General features: G+C 38.4%; 2 protein-coding genes across 5 annotated transcripts in view; one reads left to right on the top strand and one right to left on the bottom strand.

The window, feature by feature from the left end:
- The window catches only part of LOC149145557 (uncharacterized), a 398,828-nt gene that overhangs the window by 277,016 nt on the left and 109,059 nt on the right, over positions 1-12,753 (bottom strand). The window lies entirely within an intron of this gene.
- Positions 1-12,753, top strand: part of LOC149145558 (uncharacterized) — a 46,502-nt gene that overhangs the window by 12,589 nt on the left and 21,160 nt on the right. Inside the window, exon 2 of the mRNA XM_089448676.1 lies at positions 4,946-5,086. Within this exon, the coding sequence (XP_089304802.1) occupies positions 4,946-5,086 (141 nt within the window). The remainder of the gene's footprint in view (positions 1-4,945; positions 5,087-12,753) is intronic.

The raw sequence follows: 12,753 nt of genomic DNA, 5'->3' as shown, positions 1-12,753 counted from the left end.
TTCCAACCTGGAAGCCAACATAGAGAAATCGAAATCTCTCTCTCTTGTCTAATCTTCTGAAAATCTGCGTGAGTCCCCTGAGGTGGATGCCTCTGCATCGTGGTCTCAACCCATAACTGATTTTCCCTTTCTGTCTCTGATTACTTCCTCTGATACCATGTGAAAATTCTATCATTGCAGCAACTGATTTACTTCTCCTACTTATTTCATCATAAGTTATTCATGAAATTACTTCAACAAACATTAAAATAAATACTATTACAGATATCACACCGTAATACATAAACAAACATATGCACACATTGACACAGTTATTTTGGACTAATGTCCCCAGAAAAACCCAATGTGGGAAAACCGGTGCACCAAGTAAGGATTTTATTATTCAGCAGTTTTCTTGTACAACAGGGTGCCAAACTGGCTTACCCACAGATAGACAAACTTCCAACACTTTTCTAAACCCAGCGTAGGCCCCACTGACCTCTGCTACAGCCTGAAACCCTCTGCGTCAGCCTGAAACCCTCTATGTCAACCTACTGAGGCTCTGCGCAACCTCCCTGGGCTTCTGCGTCACTCCAGCAGCCTCTGCATGGATGACATAGGCCCTTCTGGCTCTGCGCAGTCTCTGCTACCTCCGCGTGGCTTCCTCTAGCTCTGCATCTACCTCTTCTGTGCTGATCTCTTGTCTCTCTGTTCCGTACTTGCTACCTCCTGACTGCTCTCCAGACCACTGGTTCAATTTCTCAGCAAACCCCGCTCCAAAAATTGAACTGATTGGTCTCCCTCAGTGTGTTCTCCAAGTGCCCCTCAAGCCTCCTCTTATACTTTTCTTGTTGACATCTCAATGGCCAAGATTAAGTCCCTAATCAATGGCTAAGATTAGATCTGGCTTGATCCATATCTTTTGGACCATTCTAACACAGATTCATATTAATACACATTAATATTTTATTTTCCCTAAGTTTAGACTTAGGGACTCCATTAAAAATATTAATTATTTTAATATCTCATGATCTGTTTAGAATCTGCCCAAACCCTTTCTGGGTATTGGAGATCTGATGTGCCCCCACCTCTCCACCAAATTTCGTGGCTAGAGCACATCCGATGCTCCCCCAAATCAACATTCTTGTCGTCATTGAGCCCAAAAATGGATGAAACATTTATAGACTCCCTTAATAAAGTAGCAACAACAATCAACAAATTCATTTTCTATGCTACAACAAGAGTAGCCACAAGAAGAGCATGAATTGGGACACAAAATCTTTAAACTTGGGATAGATTTGAAACACATGAGGGTCACGGTGAAATCTCTTCTCAAACTAGAAGAACTGGATGCACTTCTTTCCAAAGTACACAAGTTAGAGGGGAAGAAATTAATTTGGGCCCTAAAACCAACTATGCTAACCCTAACACAAAACAAATTCTTGAAGCACCCTTGTGAAGGGGTCACACTTCCAGTTGCCTCTTGTCTCAGCAGTATCATAATGCTGTTGAAAAATGTGTAACTAGTTTCAGTGTTCATAAGTATGAAATGTATCTTTTGTAAATTATAAAATGAAAAGAAATTATTATTATTGGAGCATGGGTTTCATGCTCAAGTTCTTTTATTTTATAGGTCAAGCACCCATTGAGTGCTTATAGGGTTTGTCCTAGGTCTAGAAGTCAAAAGAGTCATTGTCATATATTCAAGACCCCATTGGGCACATTGTAACTTGTAAAGAAAAAATATTTTTGTCTTTAAAGTATCAAAATACCATCCAAGATCAAATCGGCCTAGAAGTTGTCAAGTCGGCCTAATTGAAGAGCCACGTCTACCCCTTGAAGAAGCCTATATAATAAGAGGAACTCGTCCTCCAAGTAGACACTCACTCATTTCTCATTCTATGCAAAGAAGAGGTCGAAGAAGGACGAAGTGTTTTGGGCTAGTTCTCTCTCTCTCTCACGTGCTAGAGAAAGCTAGGGTTTCTGCACAAGAGTTTCATCCAGTTCATTCTTGGAAAGAAGGAAAGAAGGCAAGTGAAGGCTACTAAGGGTATCTCTCAAGCCCTAAGTCACAAGAAAAGGCAAGCGAAGGATAGAAGAAGGCTCTAGGAAGAAGATAGAAGTTCCCACGTGTGGCAACAGCAGTTGCAGGGAAGTCAAAATTTCAGATCTGCAGTAGGAGGTCGAAGTTCTTGCAGCAAGAGGCCGAGTTGGTGCAATAGGAAGAGATTTAACTAGGTTTGGCTAGTACAAGGTTTGCACATTATCTCAAGTGGTTGATCTTGATCTTGGAGGGTATTGGTCTGAGTCATAAGGTCTTGGTATTCGTCAATTGAAATATCTATAAGAAGAGAAGAGATTTAAGGGTTTTCCCCTCAAGAGGAGGGGTTTTGGCCCTGGCTTGCAGCCTATATATTGTGTCATTGTTCTTATTGTTTTGGTAGTTGTTTGATGTTTCTCACATTATAATAATAAGGAACAAAGCTAATAAGTAAAAAGGTAACACAAACAGTTATCAAGTTGAAGAGAATTAACATATTCATTGCCCTATTGAATTCTCAACATGGTATCAAAGCTAAGGTTAGCTAAGGGCATCATGAAGATCTCCTCTACAGTGAAGAAGTTCATCAAGAAGTGTTCCAAGATAGCAAGCCATCTCAAGAAAGGTATCAAGAAAGCATGGAGTCTCTTATTTTCTTCAAAGAAGGCATCAATCAAGGAAAAGGATGAAGGTCTCTTCTCAGCTCTCTCTAGCACATTCCAAGATGAAAACATTTGGGTAATTGATAGTGGTGCATCAAGACACATGACTGGCCATCCCAAACAATTAAAGACCTTATCAAAGGTAAATCCACTTATTCAGTGGAACTTGGAGATAACAAGAGCTATCTCGTAAGGGGTATTGGATTGACCTCTATAAATCTAGAGAATGAAAGCAACATCCACCTCAACAACATTCTATTTGTTCCAGGTTTTCATAAGAACTTACTTTCCATTTCAAGCTTTGAAGATAAGGATGATATAATAGCTTTCATTGATTGTTGTATGGAGTAAAGACTCAAGTATAGAAAAAGATAAAGGCATTGGCATTCGAGAAGGAACACTTTAGAGACTGATATCTCCTTTAGCCCAAGCCCTAGTTCACGTTGAAATTAGCCAACGTGAACTCCAGCATAAAAGATTTGGTCATCCACATTTCAAAATCCTTCCAACTCTAAGTTCCATAATAGATGGAATTCTTGAATTGAAAGAAGATCATCAAGGAGTATGTTAGGGATGTGCATTGGGTAAGAATACCAAGAGACCATTTGGAAGCAGTGCTTCACAGTCAAAAGAAATCTTGGATCTCATTCACTCTAATGTATGTGGCCCTACGACTCCTAAATCACTTGGAGGTCATCTATATTATGTCACATTTATAGATGATCATTCAAGAAAGACCTAGGTTTACTTAATGAAAACCAAGGATGGAGTATTTACAAAATTTCAAGAATTCAAAATTGAAGTGGAGAACCTTTAAAAAAGAAGAATCAAGATACTAAGATCTGATAATGGAGGAGAATATACATCCAAGGCAATTATAGCATTTTGTGGGGAGTCTGGGATTAAGAGGGAGTTGATAGTCCCATATAATCCTGAACAAAATGGAGTTGCAGAACGAAAGAATACATCCATTGAAGAAAGTGTAAAAGCTATGTTACACGATCAGGACCTACCAAAATTTCTGTGGGGAGAAGCCACGAAAACAGTTGTTTAGATTCTGTTGTCGCACAGATAGTCACGACAACGCTCAGACCGGGGGCTGTCACCCTGATCCCCGATCTCTCCATTTAAGCATGTCTCCCGCGGCTAAGGGGGGTAGACCCTATGGGACAATGGATGACCAACTGTGGACCAGTTGGGTTGGGAGACACGAGGAAACAAGCACTAAATTGATTTTATTAAGTTAATAGACCAGTGCCTTACGAAATAAATGATTAAACGATTATTTATCGAATGCTGCAGAAATATGAACTCATTAACAATCGTTTACCATCAATCAACTCAAACAAAGATTAACTTTTATCAAATGCGAGAAAATGCTTAATGGCTTAATGATACTCCAGCAATTAAAATTTCGAAAGATAAAGTGCTTTAAACAACCACGTAAAATGCTAACTAGAGATCACATTCATGTAGTTAATTTTCAAATGAACATTAAAGCATGTTAAACATTAATTCCCACATCAAAATTTTAGCCTCAGCAGAAAAGATAAAACATAAGAAATTCCTGAGCCAAGACTGAAATTGGCAAAAAATTTCCCAAAATATTTTTATATTTTTTAAATAAAACAAAATTTAAAATCAAAAATCTAAATAATATTAAAATCTAAACTAAATAAAAGAAACCCTTTTTGCTTTTTATAATTTTATAATTTTTTATGAATTTTTAATAAAATAAAATTTAACTAAACTATAACAAAAACTAAATTTAAATCCTAAAATAAAACTTAAGTCTAATTTGACACATAATTAATATAAAATAAAAATTGAAATTATTATTTTTTTTTTATTTTTTTTTAAATTAAAACAAAGCTAAACTTTTTAAAAATTCTAAATATTTAAAACTAAAGCAAATTGAATAGGTACAAAACTTCAATATGTCTAAACTAAAGTAAACAAAACTTAAAATTATTAAAATCTAATCTAAATCTAAACCAAATAAAGATCTAAGTAAGAAAAATAAAATGAAACTTGAATATATCTAAACCCCAAACTAAATTAAAATGGAAAACTAAAACATAACCCAAAATCTTATTTTTTATTTAATTTAAATTCTAAACTATTCAAACCTAAAACCTAAAGTAAATAACGCTAAAACAAAAATTATAATCCTAATACTAAAATCAAACAAAAAAAATACGTTACCCTTACTTACGTATAGCAGAACAGAAAATCGAGTGATTTGTTTTGATTGCAACTGCAGGTTCGAGGGCAGCGGCTGAAGAAATCGATCAAGGCAAACGGAGGAGATCCGCAGCTCGATGATGGACGCAGTGGTTGCAGCGTGGAGGGACTGTGGGAAAGAGCAGATAAACGTGGGCAGCGGTATGAGGAATGCAGATGTGTATGTTCTTGCAGATGATCGATGGTAGAAGGAAGAGACAGCGGTATTGCAGATTTGGACGTGACTGCTGCAGGAGAGGCGTAGAAGGCAGGCGTAATGGAGAAGGAGCGATGTACTGCGTAGAGTTTGAATGGGGAGGATGCAACAGAAAGAGGGGACGCAGAAAAGGAATCAACATGGATGAGGGTAGATGAGGATGGGACGCAAGTGGCTGGAAATGAACGCAGGGAGCAAGGAAAGCTGGCGTGGAGGAAATTGCTGCGGGACAAATCAACGCATGAAGCCACGTTTTATGCAGGTCGGCGTGAAGAATGATGGCTTTAAGGGCTGCGTACATGCAGTGGAATGGCAGCAAGGAGAGTACAACACGCAGATGCAGGGGAAGCGTTGAGTGATGTAACTGCACAGATTTGCCTCAAAAAAGAATTCAAAATGCCCCTGTAACACAAAGAAATCCTGAGAAATAACAAGGAGCTGATCAAACCCTTGGAAATCTTCAGAAAACCCTGCAACCTGTAATGGAAAGATAGACAGCCAGAGAAAATATGTATATAAACCAAAACCCTACAAACCAGTTACAATATTTACAGCTTTGTGACTCTACAACAACCAGATTTGTCAGTAACTCTCAATAATATTTTCAGAATATCAGATTTACTATGAGATACTTTCAGAAATCTCTCATGCATTCATAAAACAGACTTAAATGATAAACCCAGGATCGAAACTGGCTGGGCTCTGCAAGAGAATGCTTGCGGGAGTTGGTTGGTTCAGCCAAGAACTTCCCTAAACGCCCACTGATCTTCTCAATAAGGGTTCCCTGCACAACTCACTTCAACCATCAATAAAGAGGGAAAAACAATACTAGATTCCAGATACGATGGAGATACCTGCCATTATTTCAGAAATCTTATTACCATTCAAACCCTAGTAAGTGAACAAGATACCTGTGTTCAACAATACTCTACATCAAGCTATTACTAATGGCTGAAAAATAAAAATATGCAGAAAATAAAACAGCTCACAACACTTCAGGAGAGTAACACCAGCAAGATTTCAACCCCAAAGTCTTTCTTTATTAGCACCAGAAAAAGTTTACAAGAGAGCTTTCTTCAGCACAAGACTCACAGATCGAATGATCTCAAATGACCCCTAGCACCCTATTTAAAGGAAAAATTCCCAACAGCTAGTTCGAGTGATCCACGTCAAAATGATCTCGACCGTCGATGAGGATCAAGATATCTCTTAATCTCATCCGTCGAATTTTTTAATGCATTAAAAATTTGAAATTTTGCATTTATTTACTCAAAAATATTATTTTATTATTTATTTTTTTAATTATATATATATATATATATTAATTATTTATATCTTTAATTTTTTATTGTTTTTTATCTTTTATTTTTTCAATTTTTATTTTTTATTTTTAAATGGATCCTCGAACCTAGCCTTTGGAAAAATCACCTAGGACCTAGGACTTAGGACTTATGAGGGGATTAAAGCATTCACTAACCCTCAAGACACTTTACATCATGACTTTTACAGTTTTACATCTCAAGGGAGAAAACCCATTTGACATAGACCCTCATAGACTACCCAGTTCTGCGACACAACTATAACCTATCAGATCAACGCACTAGGATTCCCCTAAGATTATAATGACAAAATTCATTCCCGCTTTGGGGTTAGGCTGAAGGAAAACTCTGCCGATCATGGATCGGTGAGACAAAAAACCTTCTGGAACGTAGATTATCGCCAGAAAATTAGGTCCACCTAGGCAATTTACATACATGACTCAACTCTGCTAAGATTATTTACACTTTACACATGCAGACTGGGTTTACAACATAACACGATCAGGTTGATGATGGAAGTCGAATGGCACGAACACATCGTTGGAGCGCTATCCCTTTTGCGAAAAAAAAAGGGGGTGAACTGCTATGGGAAGTTGACACGTAGTGGTCAACAGATTCAAAATCGAAGTCCCCAAAGGTCCCTAGACAACGAAAGTCCGGAGGAAGTGTTCACTAGAAAGAAGCCATATGTAGATCATCTCTAGATCTTTGGGTGTCCTGTATATATCCATATACCAAAGGACAAAAGAAAGAAGTTGGATCCATCAAGCATGAGGGGAACGTTTTTTGGGTACAGCAACTCATCGAAGGCCTATAGGATTTACATAAAAGGGCATCATATTTGATGAAATTCTAGCATTCAAAAAATCAAAGGAACTTCCCATAAACTCTGATGATGAAGAACTTCCGGTATTTGAGGAAGAATTTGACAGGAAAGAAGAAGAATTTCACCATGAAGAAGAAGGTCCTAGTGAACCTATTCAACCTGTGGTCATCCCAGAAACAAGGAAAAGACCTAATTGGTTGAAATCTACACTACTTGATGCACAAGGTCATGGAGCAGCGAAAGGCTTATTTAGAGAAAGTAAGAAACCCAAAAGATATTATGGGTATGATGCATACATGACAAAACTAATAAAAGCAGAACCATCCACTTTTGAAGAGGCTGTCATCAAGAATGGAAAGATGCCATGAATGAAGAGTATCAATCTATAATGAAGAATGGAGTGTGGGAGGTCGTACCTAGGCCCAAAGACAAATCTGTGGTAACTTCCAAGTGGATCTATAAGATCAAACATGCGGCAGATGGAAGTATAGATAAGTATAAGGCAAGATTTGTGGCTAGGGGTTTCTCTCAACAAGAAGGCATCGACTACGAAGAGACATTTGCTCCAACAGCAAGATATACGACGATTCATTCATTAGTCTCTTTGGCAGCATCGATGGGATGGAACATCCATCAAATGGATGTCAAGATTGCATTTATAAATGGCACAATAGATGAATAAGTCTATATAGAGCAACCCTTGGGATTTGAAGTAAAAGACAAGAAGGCATATGTTTGAATTATATGTCCTCAAGCAAGCACCAAGGGCATGGTATGCTAAAATGGATGCATACCTACAAAGAATAGGCTTCACAAAAAGTTATGTTGATCCGAACTTTTATATCAAGGTTGTAGATGAAGAACTTGTAATCATTCTTTTGTATGTAGATGATCTTCTCCAGACATGTGTAGAAGGTCGAATTGAAGAATGTAAGAAGCAACTAGAAGCGGAATTTAACATGAAGAATCTAGGGTTGATGCATTACTATTTGGGACTAGAAGTCTGGCAAGGACCTGATGAAGTTTATTTGGGTCAAGGAAAGTACGTGATCAAGATGTTGAAGAGGTTTGACATGATGGACTACAAACCTATGACCACTTTGATGATCACAAACTTGAAAAGACTAAGGAGTTTTGAATCAAGCCCTATGGATCCTTCCAAGTATAGACAACTAATTGGCTCACTGATGTACTTGGTGAATACTCGACCAGACATATGTTTTGCAGTAAATATTCTTAGTCAATTCCAAGTGGAGCCAAGGCATGATCATTGGATAGCAGCAAAGCATATTCTGAGATATCTACGAGGAACCATTCATTACTGCCTGAAGTATGACAGAAGAAATAATGTCCACTTGATAGGATATACAAATTCCGACTGGGGTGGCAATAAACAAGATGGTAGAAGCACTATTGAAGGATGTTTCAATTTAGGATCCTCCATGATCTCATGGATGAGCCGAAAACAAGACACAATTGCATTAAGTAGTGCTGAGGCTGAATATGTTGCAGCCTGTGAAGTAAGAAGAGAATCGTTCTGGTTGAGGAAGTTGTTATCCGACCTGTTTGAAGGACTGACGAACCCTACTATGATACTTTGTGATAACACCAGTTGTATACGTTTGTCTGAAGACCCAGTATTTCATGGAAAGACAAAGCATGTAAACAACAAGTATCACTATATTCGGGAGCTAGTACAAAATGGTTTGTCGCAGCTATAGTATATCTCCATTGATGAGCAAGTAGTTGACATATTTACAAAATCTCTTCCGAACAAAAATCTTTTGTACTTGAGAGACAAGCTTGGTTTGGTTGATATATCCTCCCTAACTGAGAGGGAGAGATAGACACTACATTCTTGTCTTCATTGGGGAATAAAGAATGGAGGATTGGATAACCATCTGGCATTCGATACTCTTTGAGGATGTGGTAGGGCATCCAAGACAAGAGTAGTCGTGGACCAATATTCTTTGAGGACTGGCTATCCAAGATAAGAATAGTCCAAAGAAGTGTTGAAGGAAATGTAACTAGGTTCGATCTTCATAAATGTAATTTTGATATTTGTATTTATACAAGAAAAGAAATATTATTTTTATAATATATGTCAATGAGTTTCTTTCTCATTGAAATAGGTCTAGCACAAGTTAAAGTGCTATAGGTGAGTCAAATAGTCAAAAGAAAATATTGAAGACCTTAAGGGCATGTTGCATCATGTATATGTTTGTATAGAAGTCAAAGAACTCTCCTCCAAGCAAAGTCAAGTCTCCTCCAAAGCAAAGGCACCATCAAAGAGTCTCCTCCAAGCATGTGACACCATCAAAAGAAGCCAACCAAAGCTAAGACATCAAGTTGGCCTACAAATAGCTAGTCGGCCTAAAGGAGAGATAGACCTCTATATATAGAGGTTGTCCACTCCCTCAAAAGAACACACTCACATCTCTGAAATCCGCGAAGTAAAGGAGGCAAGTAAAGGGTAACGAAGGACGAAGGAGAGGTCTCCAAGTGCAGCGGAGAAGGTAAAGCCTAGACTGAAGTCAAGAGGACCATTTCTAGGGCAGCCGCAGTCACACGTGCGAGAAAAGGGAAGGTTGCCTGCGGTCATAACAGCAGTAGTATATCAGCATCACATCTCTAATTTGTTTGGGCTAGAACATAGGCCTAAAGGGCCTCCCACCCAAGCAAAGAAGTAAGGAAGAATAGTGAAGGTAATAGAGTTGTTCTAAAGCCTATTACAGCCACAGGTGCGAAGAGAAGGAGGTTGTCTCTACTAGAATAACAGCCCTCCCATTACAATCATACAAGTTTGTTGGTTGGTGAAGAGAACAAAGGGATCATCATAAGGAAAGGGTCTCATCAGAGGCACCTCTTCTAGAGCAAGTGCAACAAGGTTTATCAACAGTTGAAAGTAGAACGAAGTGTCGAAAGGAGAAAGGACTTGACTTCTGCTTGGAGGATATTCTTGTCAAAGGTCTAGGGTTTGGCATTGATCAATAGAAGCTTCAATAAGAGAAATTCACAAAAGAGTTTTCCTCTCAAGAGAAGAGAGGTTTTGGCCCTAGAACCATGACACCTGTGCAAAAAGTGAAGGAGGTTTTTCTTCTTTGGCATGTTGTGGACAAAAACCTCTCTCAGTTTTCCAAAATTCATCTTTGATTGCTTTGAAACGGCTTTTGAGTGAAACTTATCCCGATGTGTGGAACAAGGGATTTTGTCGAAATGAAGTGAAATGAAGGGGATAAGAGGCTTCTAAATTCTTGGGGAAATTTTTGGAAGTAGGGAGGGATGTTAGGAAGCAGGGGAAAGTGGAATCTCAGAGATTGAGTGAGGGGAAGGGGTCCAAAAGGGCAAAACACAGGCCCAACCTAGAAAATTGTCAGGTTGTAGCTAGAAACTAGGGTTTGTGCGAAAATGAGGAATTTGGCGGATCTAAAGGATGGGAAGCATTTAATAAGGTACTTTAAGGATAGGGGAAGGTGTATGAACATCAGGATACAAGTTTTGCCGATGATTTGACCATCCAAGAAAAATTAGCTTTCAAAACCCTAGGAGAGGGAAATGACCTTGCCTAGGCGCAACTGAAGCATGAACAAGATGTAAAATGACTCATTAGACACTGACATGATAATGAAAACCCTATGAATGATGATAGACTCAGCTGAATGGTGACATGGACCGACATTTGGACAACTTTAGAAGGAGTTAAAGCAAACCCTAAACCTAATGCCTAGTGACCAAATTTTGCTTGAAAACTCTTTGAAATGACAAAATTTGACCTTGACACTCTGAGACCACTTTGTAAGAGCATATTTGATCACTGGAGGAAGGCTGGAAAGACTGACACTAACATTGGCTCCAATGGGGATGGTAGCTCCTTGGAGGTGCCAAGAACCTCAGACCTCTGGGAGAGCAGACCAGTGTTTTCAACCATTGGGCGATGGAGTCAAAAACTCAAACTAAAATGCATGACTAAAAACTGATGACTCAGATGAGACAAATTGACTCACTCAACTAAAACTGACTCAATACTTAAACACAACCGACAAATTAGAAATGATGCTCAAAGGGGAGCTTATTCATCAAAACCTACTCTAACGGTTTCATTCATCACCTGATCAAGTGAAATGAAACAACCAATGCAACCAAGTAAGTATTCCATCTGCTGTTCGAATTTTCCGCAAGTGCTCACTCATGAACAACAAAAGAGAACTACTGAAAGGCAACTCCCATGACAATTTGGAAACAGATCCATAGAATGATATGAATCCTCTATCCGCCTCCAAAAACACTGCATAAGGATCTTGAAATTCAAGCACACTGGAACTTAGCTCATCTAATGGATTACTTCTCGTTTCCCCATACCATGAATGCAAACTTTGATTTGAGCCTTGTGACGAGACCTCTGCTGAAAATGACGAAGAAACCGGCTGCCGGATCAAGTTCATATCAGCACATGTTTCAAGCTCACATATAGACAATGGAGAAAAACTTTGACTGCAAACCTCATCCAAAACATCAGCTATTGGATCATGAAAAACTTGAAAAGACTGCTGTAATGTATCCATTGAAAATGTATGACATCCTTCTAGCTGTTCATCTTTTTCTTGAGAGATTTTACAAAGATTCTGCCTTATAAACTGAAATGCTTCGAAACAAAAGGGTATAGAATCTTCCTGCATCATCAAATCATGTATTTCGTCTTCCACAGCTTCATCTGTAATCTGCCCTTCAATTTCATTTGGTGGCTGCAAATCTGATGCTACAGGCTGCTCAAGAATTTTGTTATCTGTCTCATCCTCAACATTAACATTGAGAGATTGCTGATTTGTTATAGGCTGTTCATTTGAAGATCTACTATGCAACATACCCTTCAAAAACTGAAATGATTCAAAACAGAATGGTACGGAGTCACCTTGAATCATTAAATCATGTGTGTCCACTTCCAAGTCTTCAGCTGCAACTTGACAATCAATGGCTTTTGGGGGTTGCAAATCTGAATATGAGAAGTCTTGAACAAAATTTCCATTGCTCTCAAGATGATTCAAATCAAGACTTGTTGACATTTGATTTCTGATTGCATGGTAGTTATCTCTGATGAACTGAAACGAATCAAAACAAAAAGGCAAAGATCCTTCACTTACTTCAAAATTTGTTGCACTTTCCTCATCATTGTCATAGCTCATATGCATCGGTTGATCATTGTACTCGAGCTGTTGTAAGTGAACCTCTTCCTCCCACAAACTAGCTGCTGATTTGTCTGTAAGATTAGCTTTTGTTTGGAGAACATAATCATCATCATACTGATCAAACTGAGGCAAATCATCAGTATAAAACATATCATCAAGCATGCAGGTCATATCAACAGTGCTTTCTTCGCCAAGGTGATCTACAAAACAATCATTATCAGATCTATGACAACTAGGATAAGAAACAAAATGTTTTGGATCAGCAACTCGTTCTTCTTCAATCAGCGAGCCATGAACTTGAAC

The sequence above is a fragment of the Pinus tabuliformis genome, chromosome X, assembly GCF_031772625.1.
Source record: "Pinus tabuliformis cultivar Carrire ecotype Pingquan chromosome X, CPIR1, whole genome shotgun sequence".
Lineage (NCBI taxonomy): Eukaryota > Viridiplantae > Streptophyta > Pinopsida > Pinales > Pinaceae > Pinus > Pinus tabuliformis.
Note: the sequence above shows the minus strand (reverse complement) of the source record. Positions and strands in the feature narration are given on the sequence as shown.